Source organism: Protomyctophum bolini, assembly GCF_963924005.1.
Source record: "Protomyctophum bolini genome assembly, chromosome: 8".
Classification (NCBI taxonomy): domain Eukaryota; kingdom Metazoa; phylum Chordata; class Actinopteri; order Myctophiformes; family Myctophidae; genus Protomyctophum; species Protomyctophum bolini.
Genome location: NC_137869.1, coordinates 25,460,874 through 25,484,003, shown reverse-complemented (window position 1 = coordinate 25,484,003; position 23,130 = coordinate 25,460,874). Strand labels below are relative to the sequence as shown.

Genomic DNA, 23,130 nt, shown 5'->3' with positions numbered 1-23,130 from the left:
CCGACAACTGCAATACGTGAGGCGTGTGATACAACACCTCAACCTTTGCAAAGGAAACCTTTAAAGACCATTTTAATTAGGCAGATTGTCATGGTGCCACCTGCCCTGCAGGGCCGGCAGCTACGGTACATCTAGCTTCCATTGAGATGAATAACACACCGTCGCTCTGTTTGTGTCCGGGAAAATTCACCACTTATGTCTTTCTCCTCCGCTATGGAACAAGAGGAGAAACGGCGAGTTTAGAAAAATCGCAAGATAAAAGACAATGGGGAACGAGAGACGTAGAAAAAGTGACACGCTCTTTTGTTTTGTCTAGCGGAGGCTCTGTATAGACTGGAAGAGACCCACCCCATGGGATCCCCCCAACCATGGGCTGTGTACCATGGATGCTATCCTGGCTGTCATGGGGGGAGGCCTTTGGAGGGATGGAAGGGGCGATATAGGATGGTGGTGTGGAGGGGAGGGGAGGGGGGGGGGGGGGGGGGAGGGGAGGTTATTCTTGGCCTGCATGGAAAGGCAAACCCACTTCTCCTTTTTTTTCCTTTTTTTTCCTTACCCGCGGAGATGAAAGAAACACGGGGAGGAAAGAAAGATTAATCACCAAGCCTCTTGTTTGATCTTTAAATAAAATGGATTGAAAATAGACCGAGTGCTGTTACACACGCACGCACACGCACACACGCGCACACACACACACACATGCACACACACACACACACACACACACACACACGCACACACACGCACACATGCACGCGCACACACACAGAAACAAACACAAACAAACAGTGCACAGAGAAATTATGCACACATGCATTCACACACACACACACAAACACACACGGAACACGGTGCCTGGAACACTGGTGCCTATTACACGCCACCACAGAGCAGCGGCTGTACAGATAATGATGGCTAGGCTTCTGGAAATAAACAGTAAACAAGGGAATGATGTTCAGGGTTGCCAAACGTCACTTGAAATACAAGAATCAGCGGTCCAAGCACCTTACTGCATGCCCCTCCCCCATTTCCTGTCAGCCTACTGTCTGTCCCTCTATAACATATATGAAATAGAAAATACATAAAAAAAAAGAAATACAAGAATCGTCCATTATTTTGGAAACTAAAAGAGGTGTCCCTTATTGAACTGATACACTTTGTTCCATATATTTGGGGAATCTATAAATGTGATTTGATTCTAGCTCCACCCTCCTCGCGCACTTTAGTCCAATGCGTCCCGCGACAATGCGTCCCGCGACAGCGTCCCTCTTCAGCCAGTCAAAATGTCTGACTGAACCTTGATCACGTCACCACGCTTTCCACAAATGGAACAACTCGAAGAACAACAGCATTTGGTGGAAGTGACCGAACTTGTTCCCGTTCACACAAAAGTCAGAACCATTTCAAAAGAACCTCTAGCGGGCGTCACAACACTAGAGGATAGTAGACAGGACGGGCTCTGTTAGAAGTCGGACATCAACACCTTTGTCGACGTATTCTTCACTTTACTCTATATCTACAACGCTGTACGCCGTACGGTCAACAAAGGAGCCATGGAACTTCAAAGAGTGACTACCTCTTCAGAAATGTCACAAACAACATAACAGGCTGTGTCTTCTTAGCCCTCTCTCATCCCTCCTCCTCATTCCACGCACCGTCGGGTCGCTCTGCCTTTGTGTGTGAGAGACACGCGAGATATTACACGTCTCCCTGTGTGCGTGACAACCTGAGTTATTGCACGTCCGCGGGTGCCGATAAGCAGCTCGGCTCTTATACAATCGGCGCTGTCGGGAGCTGAAACCTCGTATGTCCGTATTTCTTGGTAAATGAACGACCCCACTTCGGCGTAATATAAGAGAGTCGCACAAAATACGTGAAAATAATAATATAAAGGGAGCGGTGTCGGGGAGGTTTCCGCCCGGCGTCGACGGCATTCTTTATTAGACAGAGTGAAAGGGAAAGACAAAGAGGTTGGCGGGCGAGCCAGACCGAGAGAGACACAATAGGAGGAGAACGAGGCACAGTCGGAACGATGTACAGTAGAGGAAGACAGTCCATCACGCCAGACTGATGATGATGGCCTGGTGATTAACTAGGGATGCATTCTACACCCCTGCAGATTTTAATTCAGATTATCACTGACACGCCAAAGGCGTACGTGTATGGATGTCACACACATGCAGAGATACACATGTGCGCACACGCACGTACATCTACACGCACATGCACAGTTGCACACGCAGGCACATACGCACGCACGCATGCACGCACGCACATACAGACACACACACACACACACACACACACACAGACAGTAACATATAGGTATACACCTAAATATTGCCACGCAAAGTGTGCTCCGAATTATCTCATAAGCTATCTTTTACACAGTAAAAATATCTTATTGTCTTATTTTTTTATCTTTGAGTGTACAAAGATTCTACATTCAGAGTTACAAATTGAGGCTGGAACCCAGGCTAGTTTTGCGAACGCACAAACTCCCGAAACGAAAACTTTAGAACAAAGGAATGAAATAATAGAGACTGCGACAGAAATAGAATAGGAAAGAAACATAAAGGGACCAGAAATGAATAGAATAGAGGCAGACAGGCAGTAGAGAGAGAGAAAGCAGAGGGAAAACAATAGAATGGAATTAGAGGAAGTGTTGGCCATGGAGGGTAGGAGAGACATGAGCACGGTGATAGACTATGAACATCTCATCAAAACCACCGTTCTGGTGAAGAGGTCACCACCGAAACGGTGGTTTCACAGACAACTCCACTATGAATAGGCCTAAAGTGTCCAGTTGGAACGCCCTCAAGTAACATAGAGAGGGTCCCTCCCTGGACCTCATTTTGAGAAACACTAATGCATGCAATACTGTTTGTTTGTATATGCATATATATTATATATGAATCGTTAACAAGGGAACTGTTTTGGAGTCGGACTGTTAATATGGTTGAGGCGCGTGTGTTTAGATCTGTGTGCTGTATCCTATTCCTGGGTGCTGCTATATGCCAGGTTGCTCTCTCTAGGGCTTGTTGTCTGACTCCCGTCCTGTCGGGTCATTGTTGCACCGTATAGGTTCCCACCAGTCAGCAGAAGGAGGGGGTGTATGACGTCCCCAAGCGACACCCAGTGAGTGACCATGTGTCTGCCTGTGACCCCCGACCCCCCCCCCAACCCCCGCTCAGACAAACCTCTCAGCCTTCCTTTTACTCCGCTGTCTTGATTCATTTTTTATTATTATTATAATATATATTTTAATGGAACCCCTCTAGTCCAGTGATTTTCAGACTTGTATATGTCAAGCTTTCAACTCTGATAGTGTATAAATGGAACCAAATGGACCTGCTCCATTTGTAGGCTACACTGTCAGAGTTACAGACTTGCAAGGGTCAATATTTACAACCCCCTAAAGGAACACTGAGAGTCCCTGGACCAGCACAGCTTTACAACCCCCTAAAGGAACACTGAGAGTCCCTGGACCAGCACAGCTTTGGCCACTTAAACCCTCAATAAGAAATTTGACCTTTATTGGCTCCGCACTTTTTCCCCCTCAAACCTTGTCTTCGTCGGAAATAGCCAATATACAAGCTCACAATGGCTCTCACTGCTGTGAGGCGTCGTTAGCTTGTAGATTGGCTATTTTCGGCTAATGTTCCCCAGTCAGAATATGCATGGTTCAGGCGGCTTAGAATATGCATCGTTCAGGTGGCTTAGACTTGAAGCTGATGTTCCTTTCTTTTAATATCTTAAAATAAACATTGTAAAATACATTGTAAAATCATAGTTTCTGAATTACAGAGCCCATTTTCTAGGTTGCATTTTGTCTTGCTCTGTCATGTTTACTATACAACCAGTCATCCAGTGGTTCTTCACTGAGAGGTTTGCTGGGACCCATGCTGTGCGCTGTGTGCTGTGCCGTGCTACTGCTTGTGGCTGATGTAACGTGAATCTTGTTGTGGTTGGTGAACATTGTGCTCTGTGATGTCTCCTCCGTATGGATGAGATAGGGCGAAGTGAATGTGTCGGCATGTTTGTGATGATTGGTGTATGCAAGTGGCGTGCGTGTGTGCGTTTGTATTACTATAATCGTGAGGGCCAGCTCGAAGTCCCCACAAGTACAGTATGTCGTCTGTGTTGGGTGGAAACCTCAAACATCAAAGCGCTTACTTTTCAGGGTTGACATTCAAAAACAGCAAAAAGTAGCAGATCCACAAGCTCGAAATGTGTCACTTGCGGATCTGTTACTTTAGACACCTTTGTGTGACACTCTGGGTCTGATCAGGGATAGGGAGTTAATTCAAAAGTGAAACACTGGAGATAAGAGGTTTCTGCCCGACGGCAACGATATTAGAATTGATGGCCATGTTCCTGGTCCTTACAAGAGGAAAAAAATAACAATTATTTGGGGTTAATTATAGGTTTACAATACTATTAGGAAATTATTCCGATTAGACATTTAGAGGCTATCATTATACGTTCATAGGTCTGGAGTTATGCTTAGTTCACACAACGGTGTCGCGCACCGGAATAGATTATCTGTTTTCCGGATCATTTTCAACGCTTGTCCTAAAACGTATAGAAATACAAACGTGTGTGTTTGTGCGTGCGTGCGTGTGTGTGTTTGTGCGTGCGTGCATGCGTGCGTACATGCGTGCGTGCGTGCGTGTGTGTTTGTGCGTGCGTGCGTGCATGCGTGCGTACATGCGTGCGTGCGTGCGTGTGAAATTGCATGCCGCGTCAGCTGGCTGTGATGAAGCATGCTCCGTTACGGTCTGTCGCTAGCTGGTTGGATCCAGCGTGATCTTATCACGGATCGCATGCGGAATGCAACATTCTGTCATATACTGCCGTATCGTTCTCTAATGGTTATGAATTATACATATAATACTGTGTGTGGACACAAAATGTGCATGCTGGGTTTCTGCTTACGAGTCCCTCCTGTTATACTGTTCCTGTATGTTTAACAGTCTCTCCCCTGCGATTTCTCATGCGAGAATGTGTCATATACGCAGCATGTGTGTGTGTGTGTGTGTGTGTGTGTGTGTGTGTGTGTGTGTGTGTGTGTGTGTGTGTGAAACATGTCTGTATATCCCCTGTTATTTGCTCAAATCCTGGTGCTTCTAAACGTGACCTTGACTCGACCACTGTGTCAGGCTGCCATAACTCAGCCTGTCTTTATCATTCTATAAAGATGCTAGTTAAATTGCTCCCTGATTTAATCTGCTAATAACTCCCACACTGATAATAAACACTCCTGCTGTCCGCTATTATGCGTGTGCGTGCGTGCGTGCGTGCAGCTTCTGTGTGTGGTTGTCTCTTCTTCATCACGCCGCCTCACATGATGTTAAAACAGCGAATGCCCACCCATCTGAACACTTAACACGGACGGTAGCCTTTCGGCACACACGCACGGATAGTCGGATACGCGCCCGGGCACGGACACAGACACATAAACATGCATATCGTCTCTGTCGGGGGTGGAAACCTGTCCAAAATTGTTACTGTTCAGGATTCACCCTCACCACTCCAACAGACAACAGTCTATGTATGAGGAGTAACAGTGTAGGGTGGTGTATAGTACCAGTCCTCTCAGAGGGTACATTATCCCCAGCATTGCTAAGCAGCTTACAGCGCCTAGGCGCCGCAGTTTTCCTGCTAGCTCCCTGAACTGCTACAGTATCTGTATCTGTATCTATGCCACTTCTGAAAGATTATTTGACGTAAAGAGTCTCTTCAGATGGGGGTATGCGACCGAATACATATCAATGTGGGCGTCTTTGACATGAAAAGGTTTGAGAAGCACATGCCTATTGGGCGCAGCAGGGTGAGAAGCACATTGGGCGCAGCAGGGTGAGAAGCACATGCCTATTGGGCGCAGCAGGGTGAGAAGCACATGCCTATTGGGCGCAGCAGTGTGAGAAGCACATGCCTATTGGGCGCAGCAGGGTGGCATTCCGACGCACCGCCATTCCGAGTACATGGCTTCCACGTGCGGTTAGGGTTAGCGACAGGCTTTAGTAATGTGGGTTAAGGTTAGCGACTCTCTAGGTCGTCCTCAGATAGAGAGCCCTCTATCGTTGCTTCCAGCCATCCCGGTTCTCCATTCAGTCCGTTGGTATGTTGCGCTCCTGCGTCGTTCTTGTGTACATCCACATATGTTAGTGTGGGACGTCCTCGTGACCATGTGTTGGTTCCCACAGCACTAGTTTGCTGGCTGGCAGCTCTTGGTGTCTTTGGCAGTGTCCTGCTAGTCTCATTCTCCTGGCTGCTATTTTCTGGCTCACCCTTTGGTATTCCATCATACAGATTTGTGTTGGTAACATGTGTGCTCTTACTGCGCGCAGCATTCTGGTGTAGCACCCATCGAGAGACTTCTGCAGGGTTGGCTTCAGGTTGGAGGTTGGAGTTCCATACACTGGCCATGACGTTCAAGGCCCTCCATGCAAGCGCCTTCCTCACTTTCAGGTCTCGTTCGGGTGAGTTGACCCATGAGCCCAGGTACTTGAAGTCCTTGATTTCCTTCAAAGCAGTGCCTCCTGTTGTTGTCAGAGGTGGATGCTCTGATGAGATGTTATAGGTGATTACTTCAGTTTTCTTGGCATTCAGCCGGAGGCCAACCTTGGCACACTCTGACTCCACTCTGTTCAGGAGCTCCTGAGCTTGTTCCACGTGGTTATGTCAGGCTGCTTGTTGTTTAGCAAGGCGAGGTTACAGAACTGTAGGAGGATGTTGCCACAGTTCTTGGGGGTATACCGTCCGGCCCAGCATTTTTGCCCACTCAGTGTGGCTTTTAGCCCTGACAGGCTTTAGTAATGTGGGTGAGTCGGAATTTTGATGCGTCGGAATAGCAAGCTTCGGAATGCCGTGTGTAACCCCCCTCAGTACACCACTCCATTACTATAGGAGTAAAGATAACCAGTGTTTGTCCCTCTCAGATCACTGAAATTCAATCAGCTATTTCTCCGAACATGGAACTGTGTTGTAGTTAATCGTATTACCAGGCAGGTTCACTGTCATCTGAACAGACAGACAAGTTTATAATAGACAGCCGAATTAGATGAGATAGCCGTGTGTGTGTGTGTGTGTGTGTGTGTGTGTGTGTGTGTGTGTGTGTGTGTACTGAATGATGGCATGTGTACCGCAGGTTCCAACTGAGACCTTCTGTCACAAACAATCTCTTCCGTTTGTTTACTCTGTAGCCTTCTTAAACGACAGCAAATCAATAAGGCTCTCTCACTCTCACACACACACACACACACACACACACACACACACACACACACACAGAGAGAGAGAGTCAGCTTGAAGAGTGTCTTGAATGAACAGTGGATCTGTCAACAGACTCCCACATGTAGAGGTCAGACAGTCAAGTGCAACAAGTACTCTATGAAATATGTCGAGGACAGGCAAACATATATGTACGTACCCTACATAAACACGTGTGTGTGTGTGTGTGTGTGTGTGTGTGTGTGTGTGTGTGTGTGTGTGTGTGTGTGTGCGTGTGCGTGTGCCAATACAATCAGTACGACAGTGGTATACTGAAAGGGTCGCTTTAATTAAGGGGGCTGGCTTAATTGTACGCACAACACATGGACCAGGGCTAATTAACGGTTTCCCTGGAGACTGCTAATTGATAGGTGGTGGTGGTTGGTCACGGCAATAAATACAAGGGGACAGCCAGAGAGAAGGGGGCGAGTGTAATGAACGCAAAGAGGGAGTGGGAGAGAGAGAGAGAGAGAGAGAGAGGGGGGGGGGGGGGAGGGAGGGGGGGTGGAGAGAGAGAGAGAGGGGGGGGAGAGAGAGAGAGGGGGAGAGAGAGAAAGAGTCGGCAGGGTTGTAACAGGTGCAGAAACACATGCAGACAAGGGGGTGCAGCGAGCCTTATAGCAACTTAAATCCCTTTATACTTCAAAGTTGCCCCCACCATAGGGGACTTGCAAACATGCTTAAGACCCACCTTTTCACTGTAGAGGACTCCTACAGTAGTGACCCACCTTTTCACTGTTATGTAGAGGACTCCTAGGTGTGTGTGTGTGTGTGTGTGTGTGTGTGTGTGTGTGTGTGTGTGTGTGTGTGTGTGTGTGTGTGTGTGTGTGTGTGTGTGTGTGTGTGTGTGTGTGTGTGTGTGTGTGTGTGTGTGTGTGTGTGTGTGTGTGTGTGTGTGTGTGCGTGCGCGCGTGTGTGTGTGTGTGTGTGTGCTCGCGCATGTGTACGTGCTCGCGTGCGTGTTTGCGTGCATTTAGCCTCTACTGTCTACTCCCTCTTGTTGTGACTGACTCACAGTGTGAGTTCTTGTTGTCCTATAAGTCTAGTCTTCTTTGCCTATTTTTGTGTTTTTTCTTTTCTTTTTCTCTTTCTTCGGACCACGTCCTGGCCCAGTGTAATAATCCCCCACAGCTCTATGCTATAGGTCTGCTTCAATGTGTTTTACGCAGAACATCAATCAAATGCAGCCATACAGAAAGGTCTTGGTCTTTAGTTGTGTTTTAAAAGAAATAAGAGTGGCAGCAGACCTGCAGTTTTCTGGGAATTTGTTCCAGATATGTGTTGCTTAAAAACGAAATGCTTATGTGCTTCCCCACGTTTATTTTGTGTTTTAGGGACAGAAAGCAGACCTTTCCCATACGACCTGGGAGAGGTCTGGAATGGTTCATGTTATCACACAAGATCAGAAATGTACTTTGGCCCTAAACCATTCAAAGCTTAGTAGAATTCACGTTTGTCAATTCGTGGACAAACGTGAAACACAGTCTCTCTCTCTCTCTCTCTCTCTCTCTCTCTCTCTCTCTTCTTGACTGACTCTGCTTATCGGTATGTGTGTGGCTCACATGCCTACTAGAGGGGTGCAGGCTTTACACACAAACACAATGGGGTTTATACCCTCAGCACTCTGAGCCACAACGTAGTCTAGACTAACTGTACCGGATTAAAGCTTCAAATCAATATAAACCCCTTTAGTCAGCCTCTGTAAGGCTGCCAGGAACACACTTCCTCTCTGACAGGCCTCAAAAAAGGCATGTGTGTGCGTGTGCCGTGCGTGTGTGCTTTCTCACCCAAGCTCTGTAGGTGAACAAACAGCTACGTGTGTGTGTGTGTGTGTGTGTGTGTGTGTGTGTGTGTGTGTGTGTGTGTGTGTGTGTGTGTGCGTGTGTGTGTGTACGTATGACGTGTTGTATGTGCATGTGTGTGAGCAGTACACACCTATGTTCCCATCTCACCATCATATCACTCATGTAACAAACTGGTTGTGGTTACAGAACGGCCATCAACAGACTCATCCTCAACATCATCCTCATCACTATAATCCCTTTCTACAACAACAACAACTTGAAACATCACAACAACAAGTGACTCAGCAGCCAGCAGTGGTAGACCTGATAGATTTAGACCTGGGAATGGTGACTCGGGTAAGTTTGCATTGACATACAAATATAGCTGCTGTGGGGGCAGAAACATCTTAACTCTTTGTGGGGTTTTTTCCGTAAAAAAACGTGGCACAGAGCGACGTGTTGTTCAGCTTGTAGATCTGATACTTTCACTGTTTTTGCTGAAAATCTACAGCGGTAACCATGGCTCCAGCCCTGAATCGCTACCATTAAAAATATATCTCTATTCAGGTCTGGTGACTCTGCCTAAAGCGGCGTCAGTCTCCATCGAAAATCTGATCGCAGCAGCTGATTGGCCATCAGCCCCGTCACTCGACAGCGTCAAACAACAAACATGGCTGCCCCCACTGCGGTGACTCGCGAGTCGCGACCATATCAATCTGGCTATTAAATTGACCAATGATAAATAGTTTATTTACAGAAACGACAGGTGTTATAATTATAAACATCATCATCCGACATATTTTACCGCTTTTGTTTACATGCTAGTATAGCACTCGTTGACTGTGTTGGTTTGGTTAGCAACCAGGTTCATGATTGAACGTCATCTGCTTTCCTGCTATTCTGATTGGTTGGTATGAACCAATTGCCGAAGACCGCCGCTTTGACAATGCCCATTTAATTCCAGAAACTGCTGCCTGGGAAGGGCTTTTAGTCGGAATAATGGAGCGAAACGAAATGACAATTCAGGCTAGGGCAGCGAGGGTCACTGGGTCTTCTCTCAGTACAACCAGTAGAATTATGAACAATGTAAAAACAAAAATATTGGACCATAATTTACCAAAAAAGGAAAGAAATTAAGTAACATTTTGTAAAAGTATTTATGCCAATGTTTACATTTCAAGTCTCACCCTTGAGGGAGTTGGGAGGTGGGAGTTCTGGTCTGGTTTTGGTGAATATTAAGTAGTCCGGTCATTTGGTGGGGGGTCTGGGGGCCACATAAAAAAATAATTAATCCACAGCATTATTTGTATTGTTGACCTATTTCTACCTATTTCTATTTTGCGCAACGTGTTCAACTTTGACCCCTCTGTCACACAGAACTTTTTTTTGTTCTGCTGCTGGCGTAGTGATACTGACTACTGTATATACATATATGCAGATCTGCTACTTTTGCTACTTTTCAATTTGAATCCTGAAAAATAACAGATGAACAGTTTTGGACACATGAGCTTTTCAACCGGCAGAGACTATATGTGAACCATATTGAATGAAATGCTGACTTAGTGATAACCTAATGCTACTCTAACAGGCGGGGGCTGGGGTGTTGGGGGGGAGGGGGAGCTGGGGCGTCACTTAAATGCTGTCAAGTGTATTAGCAGCGAGACATGTCGAGCATGTAATAGTGAATGACAAGTCTGCATAAATAGACTGTGTAGGTTGAACCAATTAAGGTCGTGGGCTGTATGAGAGCGGGACCGGCTTCACTAACAGCGTGCCTGCCTAAAATAAGGAAAGGAGAATAAGAATAGCACTGAAAAAGCCTGAGAATTAGCAGCATGTTAAAGTCATTTAAATGTGGCACATTCAATATAGTGCTTGCCAGTATCACGTAGCTTAGAAAGGCCCACATGAAGTCTTAAATCACATTTAATGGGCGGCATAGTCACCCAAATTTTAGCTTTTTGTTTATGTCGCATTCCTGAGCCAATAAATAATCCAATATATGACTAGAGGAGATGCAAAACTATATTAAAGAATAATAGATTACCGAAGTCCTGACGTCAGCCGTTCATCCCCTGGTTCACAGAAGTAATTTCTCTATGGAGAATAGCATGGGGTCATCTTGGAATGGTCTCATATAAGTTGAAATAATAAGTGTCCTTAGGTTTTGTACCACTGCTGCTGTTAGCTTCCGAGGCTGTAAGGTTTAGGCTCTCTATAAGGACAACTTCTGTCTTTGGTGCACAAGCACATGCCACTCATTTATTTATTCCACACAAGATGGCAGCCCGCCAGAATAATAATACCACCCAATCTACTATGAATCACCCGTTCAATGAAAAGGAATAATACCTGCACCCAATCTACTATGAATCACCCATTCAATGAAAAGGAATTGCATAAATGTCCCCATTCTATACGGTGGAATTGTACAATTCCTGCTACCCCGCAGCGTTTACATCATGTACATGTGTCCCCTCTCAGGCATGACCAATCAATCCCTGTGACTACATACCCTTAAATGTCTACATTTCCATGTGTTTAGTAAGGCACTATTTTTATACCAACCCCCCCCTTCCTTACACTATCCAGCAAGGAAAAGGAAAAAAGGGAAGAAAAAAAAAACACGAAAGAGAACCAGAGAAAAAAATGCAGCTGGATAGCGAGCAGCAACGCGGCACCGTCCAAGCCTAAAGGACGCTGCTTCCATCATGTCAGTAAACAGTATTTCCAGGTCTAGATGACTCCCCTGATAAGCAGCAGTGCTCTCTGGGTGCCTCAGTATAGGGAGAGCCACGTACAAGGTTCTAATCCATAAAGGTTACTCTTGCGCAGAGAGGACGTTGACCTTTACAAATGCCCCCTCTTCAACTACCTCTTGTGTCCCCGGGTGACCTCCTGACCCCCTCCTCCTCCTCCTCTCATCTGAGTGGTCCTCAGTTGTTATCCTGACCGTTAAGAGAAGACGAGAGCGCTGGCATCCCTGACCCCGTGACTCCTTGTCGGTCATGATTAAAACACAAGGCCCTCGCATCGCCTTGGTAACCACACGGAGATGAACACGGGGCACGAAGGCAGGACGTTTTGTGGTTGTGCGCGCGTGGCCGCGTGCGTGCGTGTGTGATTTCCCCACCTGCTCCAAGCAAGAGGTCCTTTCAATGAGGTTTATCAATAACAATAGACCCTTTTTTCACACCTGCCATGTCGGACTCTTTTGAGGAGGATGAGCTAAAGATGGTTGTGAATGCGCTTCAACCTGGCAAACCAGTCTGCACACTGGACCCCAATCATTTTGTACGAATTTGTACAACCTTGAAATTCATACTATAGGGTTGTGATAACTTTAGAGTGACCTGGGTCACTATATGTAGTACATTCATACTATAGAGCACCGAAGTCCTGACGTCACTGTCAGTAGAGGGCGTCAGTCCACAGGTTCGTGTACTTTTAATTTGCATTGTAATCTTCATAGAGAGATTTTAGATTGCCTCATATAAGAACTGTGTTTGAAAAATAAACCGATCACCCCGGCCTTTTCACTCATATGGATATGAAGCATCGATTGAAGGTGGAAATGTACAAATATACCCAAAGAGTAACAAAATAAGAGTTAGAAATGAGTCAAAGTAACCAGAGACTACATTTCCGGGTAGGCGGGGTTGCTGCATCTGCCCGTCGCACAACAGAAACTGAATGTTAATTACGTTTATTTTAATGTATTGATATTTAATGTTTCGTGGTTAGTATGAGTCAAGTCACCACCAGGTGAGTTTACGTCAACGAGGAATCTCAGGAACGCAATGTGATGTCGTATATTAGCAGCGACATTGCCTTCATGTAGTTTCAAGGCTTTTGCGGCCACATTAATTCCATTTTCTCCAGAAACTGCCTGTATCAAATATGAATGGACATCATTAAAGACGCACAGCCACTCCTCTGACAGAAAGGCCAGGGTGGTCGGTTTATTTTTAAAACACAGTTCTTATAATATAAGAACTGTGTTTTTTTTTTAAATAAATATTTGCATTGTAATCCCCATAGGGCGATTTTCGCCCTATGGGGATTACAATGCAAATAAGAAAAGACATGAACCTGTGTATTGGTGCCCTCTACTGAAAGTGACGTCAGACTTTGGCGCTCTATAGGGTTGTGATAGCTGTGGGTCACTATATGTAGTACAAAAGAGATGGTACAATTATTATGATCAAGTAGGGCACTATAATTTACGAAAAATAAACACAAAAAGTTAGAATATGGAGATAAGAGGTTTCTGCCCGACAGCAATGATATTAGACCTTTGTGCATTTCCCAAAAGGAATTGCATGCATTTAATTCAGTCTGAGCAGAAGCAGAGATAAAACTAGCCCTTTCCCTAACCCTGAAGCCCTTCTAGGAAATAAAAGGTTCTATTCTCATAGACAAGAAGAAAAAGAAAAGAAAAATCCACTATGTGCAAGGTTTCCTTCTTTATATTAAAAATAAACACTATTTTGCTACTCAGTTTTAACAGCCCATACATCCAAACAGAAAAGTCCTATCTGATTAAATTAAACAACGTTAAACTCATCAACATTATTTCAGCTTTACGGAAAGCTTGAATTATCCTCTTTCATTTTTGTTTCATACAAATCCAAAGTGTTGGAATTTGGAAGCGCTCCTTTTCAATAATGCAACCGTCAACTGTTCCAACACAGAGCTTGACCTTGTTTGATCTGCTATTTAAAAAAATATATATTTGAATCTTGAAATCCTTTAGACATACTGTGCATTACATGTATGAGGTTTCCTCCCGACAGAGACAAATTACTAAAACTGGAGAGGACGTCTATGAAGTAAATAAATAGCCCTGAATCTTTAGTCCCACTGGTTTCAATGGATCGTCTGTTAAAAAAAATCTGGGTTGAATCATTGACACAGTGAAAAGCTGAACCTCAACAATCAATAACCTACAGTAAGTGAGAGAATCTCTCCAGTTTAACTAGAGGCATGTTGTGTAATATTTCTTTTTTTCTCATTCCAATCCCGTGCCGAACATATTCTTCTTTTTTATCTGTACCATCCTGGGATAGTATTAAGCGCAGTGTTTGGGATAGCCTATCTTTGGGACATCTAGCAGCGTATCTCCTGGGTGAGTTGATCTCTTATCTAAGTGTAGCCATGATTCTCGCTGCAACAAATTCTCTGTATTATCCCATTTTGGGCGAGAACCCCTTTTTGTGTTAGCATTATGTTGTGCTTTAGCTATTGAAAAATAGCAGATCTACAAGCTCATAGCGCGCCACCTAGTGGCACGCTACGAGCTTGTAGGTCTGCTATTTTTGAAAAATCGAAGAACCACTGACATAGAAACATAGCTTTTTCAGAAAACTGTCAGGATGTAGAAGACATTATTAGAATCTGATCTCAGGTAAAAATGGATTATACAGCCTCACTTACAGTATCTCCCCCTCTCTTCTGTCTTCTTCAGAAAGACCACAGCTACAGTATAGCCCAATTCAGAGCTACAGTATGCTGTGACAGAGAAAGAAAAATCCTTGGGGCTTTGCCTGATAACATTATCTGATAAATGTAAATAGAACTTTGTGGGTCTATATGTGTGACCCATGAGTTTTTAAAAAGAAGAAGAAGAAATAAGATATTCAAAGAACACTCGTTATCTTTAGAAGAAATTACATCCACGTCCGTGATTTATGCAAATCAGCCGAGTCCGACCGTGTGTTCATAGCTTTAAAAAAAATCCTTTCATTATAAATAGCGTTTTTTATTCACTTCGCCCATCAGGCTAAAGATATTATTAATGTAAGAAGACGATAATAATAAAGAGAAGGATCGTCCCTGTCGGGTGGAAACCTCATATGTCCAAAACTGTTACTCTTCAGGATTCAAATTCAAATGTATCAAAAGTAACAGATCTACAAGCTCACTGTTTCGAGCTTGTGGCTCTGCTACTTCTGATGCCATTGTGTAACGCTGTAGTATGTTGATCAAGTAGAGCTTTCTGCCCGACATCGACAACATATACTGTGAAAGGACCGAGGGAAAGAGGAAGCGAAGGGCAGATCGGGATTAAAAGGAAAATGTGTCTCTCTTTGATATTCAACCTCTGAGGTGTACTCACACCACACGTCCAACACAGCAGGGGAGACAACTGTTAATGACTTGTTACAGGGTGATGTATCATGACACTGCTGTGGTGGGATGGTAACAGCAGTAGACCCAGAGCAGGGTCTCCCAATCCTTGTCCATGACGAGAACCCCCAAATAGCACAACAGTCCTAGAAGTTTCCTCTCGTTTCCAATTGCGAATTGAGCAATATAGACCTACTTAATTCTCAGTGATTCATACATTACTGCAATCAGTTGATCAAATGTATTCAAACATACAGTGAAACCTTCAAATAATGATACACACAGCACAGCGAACTGGAATATCCTCCCCCCCACCATCCACCCCATCTGGAGTTCTGGACTGAACCCATAATTGATTCTTAATCGAGAATCGATTTTGAATGGAATCGTGACCCCAATAATCTATTCTTGAGATATACTGAAAGTTCACACATCCAACCATTCTAAACCTGTAATTGTTCCGTGGCCAACAGTAGACCACCTTGGCTATACTGGGAAATCTCCCAGCTATGAATCTCCCAGCAATGTATAGAATGTACCATTTATGAATCTCCAAACAGTTGGTTAGAAGCACTTGACCTTTGGAGAAGGTCACGCAGCTTTTTTATAAACATTGCATGCGGTATGCCATCATTCCATGTCATTAACCCATCATCAATTCACCCCTCTCTCTGTCACCTTCTGTGTGTGTGTGTGTGTGTGTGTGTGTGTGTGTGTGTGTGTGTGTGTGTGTGTGTGTGTGTGTGTGTGTGTGTGTGTGTGTGTGTGTGTGTGTGGTGTGTGTGTGTGTGTGTGTGCGTGCGTGCGTGCGTGCGTGTCACCGTGCCCTATCAGAGGTAGGTATCTGGACCTATACTAAGCATGTTGACGTGTCCATGTGTTGCGTGATGATGCATGCTGCACCTGGAATCCAAGCTGTGTTTACTGTCTCTGTGTTACTGTATGTGTTACTGTATGTGTTACTGTATGTGTCTGATGGTTCTTGGATGTGAACCCTCTCTTTCTCTGGTCTTGCAGAACATCAACCAATTAGAGCTTTTCGGAGACATGTCCACGCCTCCTGACATCACCTCGCCGTCGGTAAGTAACCCCCGAAATAAGACAAGACTAAAAGCCACTTAACACACCCTGACCAAAGCCCTGCCACTTAACACACCCTGACCAAAGCCCTGCCACTTAACACACCCTGACCAAAGCCCTGCCACTTAACACACCCTGACCAAAGCCCTGCCACTTAACACACCCTGACCAAAGTGGCTTGAACACCAAATGCCTTAAAGTGACATAAAATAAAGTACCATCATTTAAAAAAGCTTTTTTTTGGCACTCAGCTGGCACAGTGGTTAACACATTCCTTTTGAGCCGGCAGGTGGGTGTACGGACAGACAAACACAGTCATCCTCAGAGTGCCAACCTTTAGTGGGGCTATCACAAAAATGACCTCCTGGGGTGAATCAGCCTTTCCATTAATGTGCCTTTTCCCTCTCTTTTCCCCTCAAACCCCGTACCGTGTCCCCGTACCGTAACCCGCACAGACCCCCGCCTCTCCGGCCAACACCCTCGACCCCTCCCTGGGCCTGCTGCCCCCCTCGGAGCTCTTTGCTCCCTTCAACCCTGCCTCCGTGCCCTCAGGTATGTATGGACCCCCTCTATACTCACACACTAACCCTAAAGGCCCTCAGGTATGTATGGACCCCCCTCTATACTCACACACTAACCCTAAAGGCCCTCAGGTATGTATGGACCCCCCTCTATACTCACACACTAACCCTAAAGGCTCATTCATAGTCTGGATTAGGTGACCACAGCTCCGGTGGTGAGGTGACCACCGGAGCTGAACTAATGTTGAGCGGTGGTGAGTAAAAACAGAGAAGGGCTGGTGCGGTGGTGGTGGTTTGCTCTTCACCGCGGCTCATGACGTCATAGTAGTTCGGTGGTTAGGTTCACCGAAAACTGGATTCTAGGCCTTTAAGGCTCGTTCATAGTCTGGGTTTTCGGTGGTGAGGTGACCACCGCAAACTACAACATGAAGTCACGTCTCTGTTTTCACTAACCACCGTTTTGGTGGTTACCGAAAACTGGACTATGAATAGGCCACAACGCTCAGGTATGGACCCAGAATCACAGTTTGTAAGGCAACCTTGGTATCAATTTCGGTCGATTTGACCATGCAGTTAATCGGTAATCTGCATACTGGCCACAATGTCAATATTGTGCAATAGAAAAAGACATTAAACTCCGAAGAGTGGACCCAAATGGTCCATTTGGTTCCATCCGTACCGTGTATAGACATACCATGAAGTAGGACGGTCTCCTATGGAAACGGAGCGAGAGAGAGAGCAGAGAGAGAGGGTGGCATTGTGAGGCTGTGTGCTGAATATGAAACAAGTCATTAGTTGGCCTGCCACAGACACGGCTCTGATTTACCATGCAGTTCTGTGGCGGCCGGTCAGAGGCAAGGCGATAAAACACTACGGGATAAGCTGAGCTACACAGAGAGAGAGAGAGCCTTCGTTATGCATGTGGTGGTCGGGACCGTGAATTAGACATTTGTTTGTGTACGTGTGCGTTAGGGCATTCACGACGACTGAATTCTAATGGTTGTCGACTAGTTGTGGAAATATACTTTCGTCCAATAACAGTAGACGTTTCTAAAAGGTCTCGAATACAACCAGTAAGGGGTTAAATAATAAATACTTATATATAACAATGTATGTATGGGTGTATGTGCATGATGGTGTATGATTTTCAGCCACAGCCCACACCGTAGGTACAACATCATAATGTGACTATTAGGATTTGTGTGACAACAATTACCCATCGATCAGGGGTCATCAATAATTATGTCCATACACGGACACAAATGTGCTATTTTCCTCAAAAACGGTGGGAACATTTTAACACAAATCTGGCACAAAATGTTTTCAGAGATGGGCATACGTGGACAATTACATATTAATGTGGGGGTCCTTGAGATGAACATGTTTGAGAACCACTGGTTTAAACAACATTAGGAAGCAAGCCCTAAAAAGCAACTATACTTTCGAAACAAGCCCCCTCCCCCCAAACAAAAAACAACCCACAACTACCAATTGCTTATACCAAGCTGATCTGGCAACACTGTCTTCTGCCCTCCTCTCATTCCTTAACCTCTCTCTCTCTCTCGCTCTCTCTCTCTGGCACCCTCTCTCTGCTGCGTGGCTGTAGGTATAACTGGAGAGACAGTATGTGTGTGTGTAATAGAATAAAGCTTCAGAGAGAGGCCTTTAATGTGTGTGTGCGTGCGTGCGTGCGTGCGTGAGAGAGAGAGAGTTCTAGCCTTTTCATTATGACTGCCTCATTGTGGAGCTAATTATGATAGTTCACCATGACCATTAGGAGACGCCGCATTAGCCGCGGGCGAAAGTGGACCAGCGGTCTCGCTGGTGATGCATGGGTTATTATAGGGATACAGCACATACTTTGCATATTATTTTTTCTAGTGTCCTTTCTTCTTTTCCTTTGCTGTGCTATACTGTAGGTTAGCCTTGAAGTAATATATGAATATCTATCATTATCTGTGAACAGTGGTGAACAAAGTATAAATTATACGAAGTACATTTTCAAAGATTATATGAAATTGTCTGAAACATTAGAGTGCCTTCAAAAAAGAACGCCGACCCCCATCTGGAAATATGTTGTTCCAGGTAACCCCAGAAGCAAAGTTCTTACTGTAAAAACGTTTACAGTACAAAGAATATATATATATATTCAAAGATTTGCGCCACATTTTCAAAATGTTTAAAAAATAGCAGATCTAGAAGCTTGTACAGCGCGGTACTCAGTGCTGCGCTATGAGCTTGTAGATCTGCTATTTTTAAATAGCTAAAGTATAACAATGCTTAATACACAAAGCCAAAAGGTTTTCAGTTGTGTTTTTACAGAAATAAGAGTGACAGCAGACCTCCAGTTTTCTGGGAGTTTGTTCCAGACGTGTTGCACACAAAAAACGAAATGCTGCCAAAAGCTTTATAGACCAACGGTAGTATTTTGAAATCAATTATTTAATCGTGTCAATTAGCCAGTGTAAGGATTTATTTTAACCCATTTAGGACTGAGACCAGTGTCTTCTAAATCATGAAAAACCTGTTTCTATATGTCAGTGGTGATGATAATTATCTGAATTTGGCTGTGGACCCCCATCTCAAAATATGTTGTTCCAGGGTCCCCCCTGGAAAGAATACATATTCAAAAATGTACGCCACATTTTCACGAAAAAATAAATAAATAGCAGATCTACAAGCTCGTAGCTTGTAGATCTGCTATTTAATTTATCAATAGCTAAAGTGTGACATAATGCTTAAAACACCAAAAGGGGTTCCCGTCCTGAATAGGTTAAGAAGTGGAGTAGTCGTCCACCGGCCTGTGCATCAATACTAGATATGTTGTGTCTTTCTTCCCAGGTTATGTGACGATGGGAGCGGTGCCCCCGGGCCACTGGTCCCAGCAGGCGTCTCTGGCGTTCGGCGTGCAGTCTCCCCTGGGCCCGGCGGTGGCCCAGGTCCTGCCGGGCGGCCAGCCTCTGATCTGGGGCCAGGCCAACCTCTTCCCCGCCACGCAGCAGCAGTGGGCAGCCATGGCGGCCGGAGCCTTCTCCCCCACGGCCTACCTCCCCGGCACGTTGCCCCCCCACGCCGCCATGTTCCACCAGGCCCTGGCGGCCCCCGTCGGCATCTCGGCCGGCGGCGAGTGCTGCCAGCCGGGCACCTCGGGAGCCTCGGCTCCCTCGCCCTCCGCCGCGTCGAGTCCACAGCACGGAGAACGGGCCAAGAAGATGGGAAAGGAGATGTTCAAGGTACAGGGCATGGATGGATGTCGGGCAGAAACCTACTAACCTATTAATGCCCAACTTGATCAAAATGTCACATTAAAAGCATCCAAAGTAGCAGATCCACAAGATCCACAAGCTTGTAGATCTGCTGCTTTTGATCCTGAAAGGTTTTGGACATATGAGGTTGAAATGTGAAACAATGACATGGTACTTTTCATTTGTGATACTGATACATACAGTGTTGTATTTCCACTGATCGGGAAACACAATCGCTTTGTTTGATCATTCAAATAAACATGCTCTGAAAGTGCCTGTGGCCCACCCATCAGATGGTGCCCTTGGCCCACCCATCAGATGGTGCCCATGGCCCACCCGTCAGATGATGACGATGGCACTGGGTGGCTTTCAAGTGGTCCCTGAACCACTTAAGTTAACCATCGAAAACACCCGTACTTGGTACTGGTGGTGACTGATATTATCCTTCTAATACTTGATACATGGCCAGATAAAAATAATATGAAATATCTAAACACTGAATCAAAGTTTTAAAAAAAACTGTCTCTGGTGTTCACATACTGTGTCTGAGTCTGAGTAGGCAATACAATCACACCAAACATCCTTGAAAGTGAAATATCCCGTTAAGATTGTATCGTCTTTGTATGTCCAAAATGTAGCTACCGGTACTTTCAGGAGTCAAATTCAAAAGTATAGCAAAAGCAGCAGATCTAAAAGCTTGAAGCGTGTCAATTCGACGTTGCAGATGTGCTACTTTAGATGCTCTTGTGTGATGCTGTAGTGTAGAATGATCAAGTATAGGCAGTAATAAGTATAGGCAATTCAAAAAAGTTAGAATATGGAGATAGCAGTGACGATCAGATGCATGGAGATCTTTGTTCATTTAACCCATTTTGTGCGGGAACCCGTTTTGGTGTTAGCATTATGTCATGCTTTAGCTATTGAAAAATAGCAGTCTGCTATTTTTGAAAAATCGAAGAGCGACTGACATAGAAGACATTTTTAGAATCTGATCTCGGGTCAGAATGGAAAACTGTCAGGATGTAGAAGACATTTATAGAATCTGGTCTCAGGTCAGAATGGGTTAAGAAGTACACCGACCGGCCGACCAAACTAATCTCAACCGCCCTCCTCCTTATTGCCTTCTTCCGGCTCCTCTTGTAGGACTTCCAGCTGGCCAAGCCTCCGGCCATGCCGGCCAGGGAGGGCAAGCAGCAGCCCGGTCTAACGGGCACGTCGGACGCCTTCAGCCACTACTTCTGCCGTGTGGGCACGGCGCAGGACACGGACGACTGTGACGACTTCGACATCTCTCAGATGAACCTCACGCCGCTCACCTCCACCACGCCCTCCACCAACTCTCGTGAGTAAAAACACATGCACTGGAACACAGAGGTGGGGAAAAGTACTCACGTTTTTTACAAGTCCACCCGGAATTGAAAATGTTCTTGAGTAAGGGTACAAAAGTTTCAGTTCCTCGCGGTTAGATCCAGTTCCTTTGGTTCTTCCGATTCCGGATCCCAGCCTGGCAGTGTGTACAGTTTCATTGTACAGATATTCTAATGTTAGACGGATGTCAGGTTCTTATACTTATTCTTTATGACTATTTTTAACGTATTTGATGTATTACCATGTGTTGTTCTTGCTTACTGTTAATCACTCTGGATGAAGAGCGTCCCCTAAATTGTAATTGTAGCCAATTCTGACTTGCTTTCTGTCCCCCCCCCCCCCCTCCCCCCAGCACCCACCCCAGCACAGAGGCAGGGCTCCAGTTCTAACTGTCTTTCTGTCCCCCCCTCCCCCTCCCCCCAGCACCCACCCCAGCACAGAGGCAGGGCTCCAGTTCTAACTGTCTTTCTGTACCCCTCCCCCCCCTCCCCCCCAGCACCCACCCCAGCACAGAGGCAGGGCTCCAGTTCTAACTGTCTTTCTGTACCCCTCCCCCCCCCCCTCCCCCTCCCCCTCCCCCCAGCACCCACCCCAGCACAGAGGCAGGGCTCCAGTTCTAACTGTCTTTCTGTACCCCTCCCCCCCCTCCCCCTCCCCCCAGCACCCACCCCAGCACAGAGGCAGGGCTCCAGTTCTAACTGTCTTTCTGTACCCCTCCCCCCCCCCCTCCCCCTCCCCCTCCCCCCAGCACCCACCCCAGCACAGAGGCAGGGCTCCCCCACAAAGTCCTCGGCTTCCCACGTCAGTGACCCCCCCACCGACGCCACGGACCCTCCCACGGATGACTCGTTCGGGGAGACGGAGGGCAGCCCAAGTCGCAGCGGAGAGGAAGATGTAAGTGTGTGTGTGTGTGTGTGTGTGTGTGTGTGTGTGTGTGTGTGTGTGTGTGTGTGTGTGTGTGTCCTCGCGCAAATGCATGCATGCTTAATAACTCTCTCTACTATATATACAGTATATAAATTATATATATGGTACATAATACACCATAACCTGGGCAGTGTGTTCATTCACACCTGCTGATAAATAGCCCTTGTAGCAGTGCTGGCGGGCCAGGTAATCACTCTCACTGATTAGGTGCTGCTGTGTGTGTGTGTGTGTGTGTGTGTGTGTGTGTGTGTGTGTGTGTGTGTGTGTGTGTGTGTGTGTGTGTGTGTGTGTGTGTGTGTGTGTGTGTGTGCGTGTGCGTGTGCGTGTGCGTGTGCATGCGTGCGTGTGAGAGTGTATATATGTGTGTGTGGTCAACATTGCGTTAAATTAGCCTGTGGAATTGTCAGAGACATCATTAAGCTGTTATTAATAGCAGGCGGCTAGCCTCCATACATCAGCAGCTCATCTCCAGTGAGATGGACGAGGGATAGGACGCTCCATCCTTCTTCCTGGGCCAATTAATATCTATTTTACTTGTATTGAGAGAGAGAGAGAGAGAGAGAGAGAGATATGAGATTATTATCATCCAGGGGAGGAAGATCCCGTTTTCTCTCCTCAGTCAGAAGGTCCTTGTAGAATGAACGACCTTCAACAGAGGCCACAGTATGTGACTCTTAGTCAACTCATTAACTGCCAGGGTTTTATAGCCTATATTGCAGCCTTTGCCAGTGTTTTTGTCAGACTAATGAAAGCTCATGAAATGTAAGCGACCTAGTCATCAATGGGAGTCCCACCCCATGC

At 45.8% G+C, this 23,130-nt stretch overlaps 1 protein-coding gene across 1 annotated transcript in view; it reads left to right on the top strand.

Annotated features, from left to right (window-relative positions):
- Window positions 1-23,130, top strand: part of dab1a (DAB adaptor protein 1a) — a gene marked incomplete at its 3' end in the record, with an annotated part of 104,712 nt that overhangs the window by 79,401 nt on the left and 2,181 nt on the right. The window contains exons 5-11 of the mRNA XM_080770498.1: window positions 3,085-3,138; window positions 9,267-9,416; window positions 16,206-16,268; window positions 16,724-16,820; window positions 19,631-20,022; window positions 21,178-21,376; window positions 22,151-22,296. Coding sequence (XP_080626624.1) covers window positions 3,085-3,138; window positions 9,267-9,416; window positions 16,206-16,268; window positions 16,724-16,820; window positions 19,631-20,022; window positions 21,178-21,376; window positions 22,151-22,296 — 1,101 coding nt within the window. The remainder of the gene's footprint in view (window positions 1-3,084; window positions 3,139-9,266; window positions 9,417-16,205; window positions 16,269-16,723; window positions 16,821-19,630; window positions 20,023-21,177; window positions 21,377-22,150; window positions 22,297-23,130) is intronic.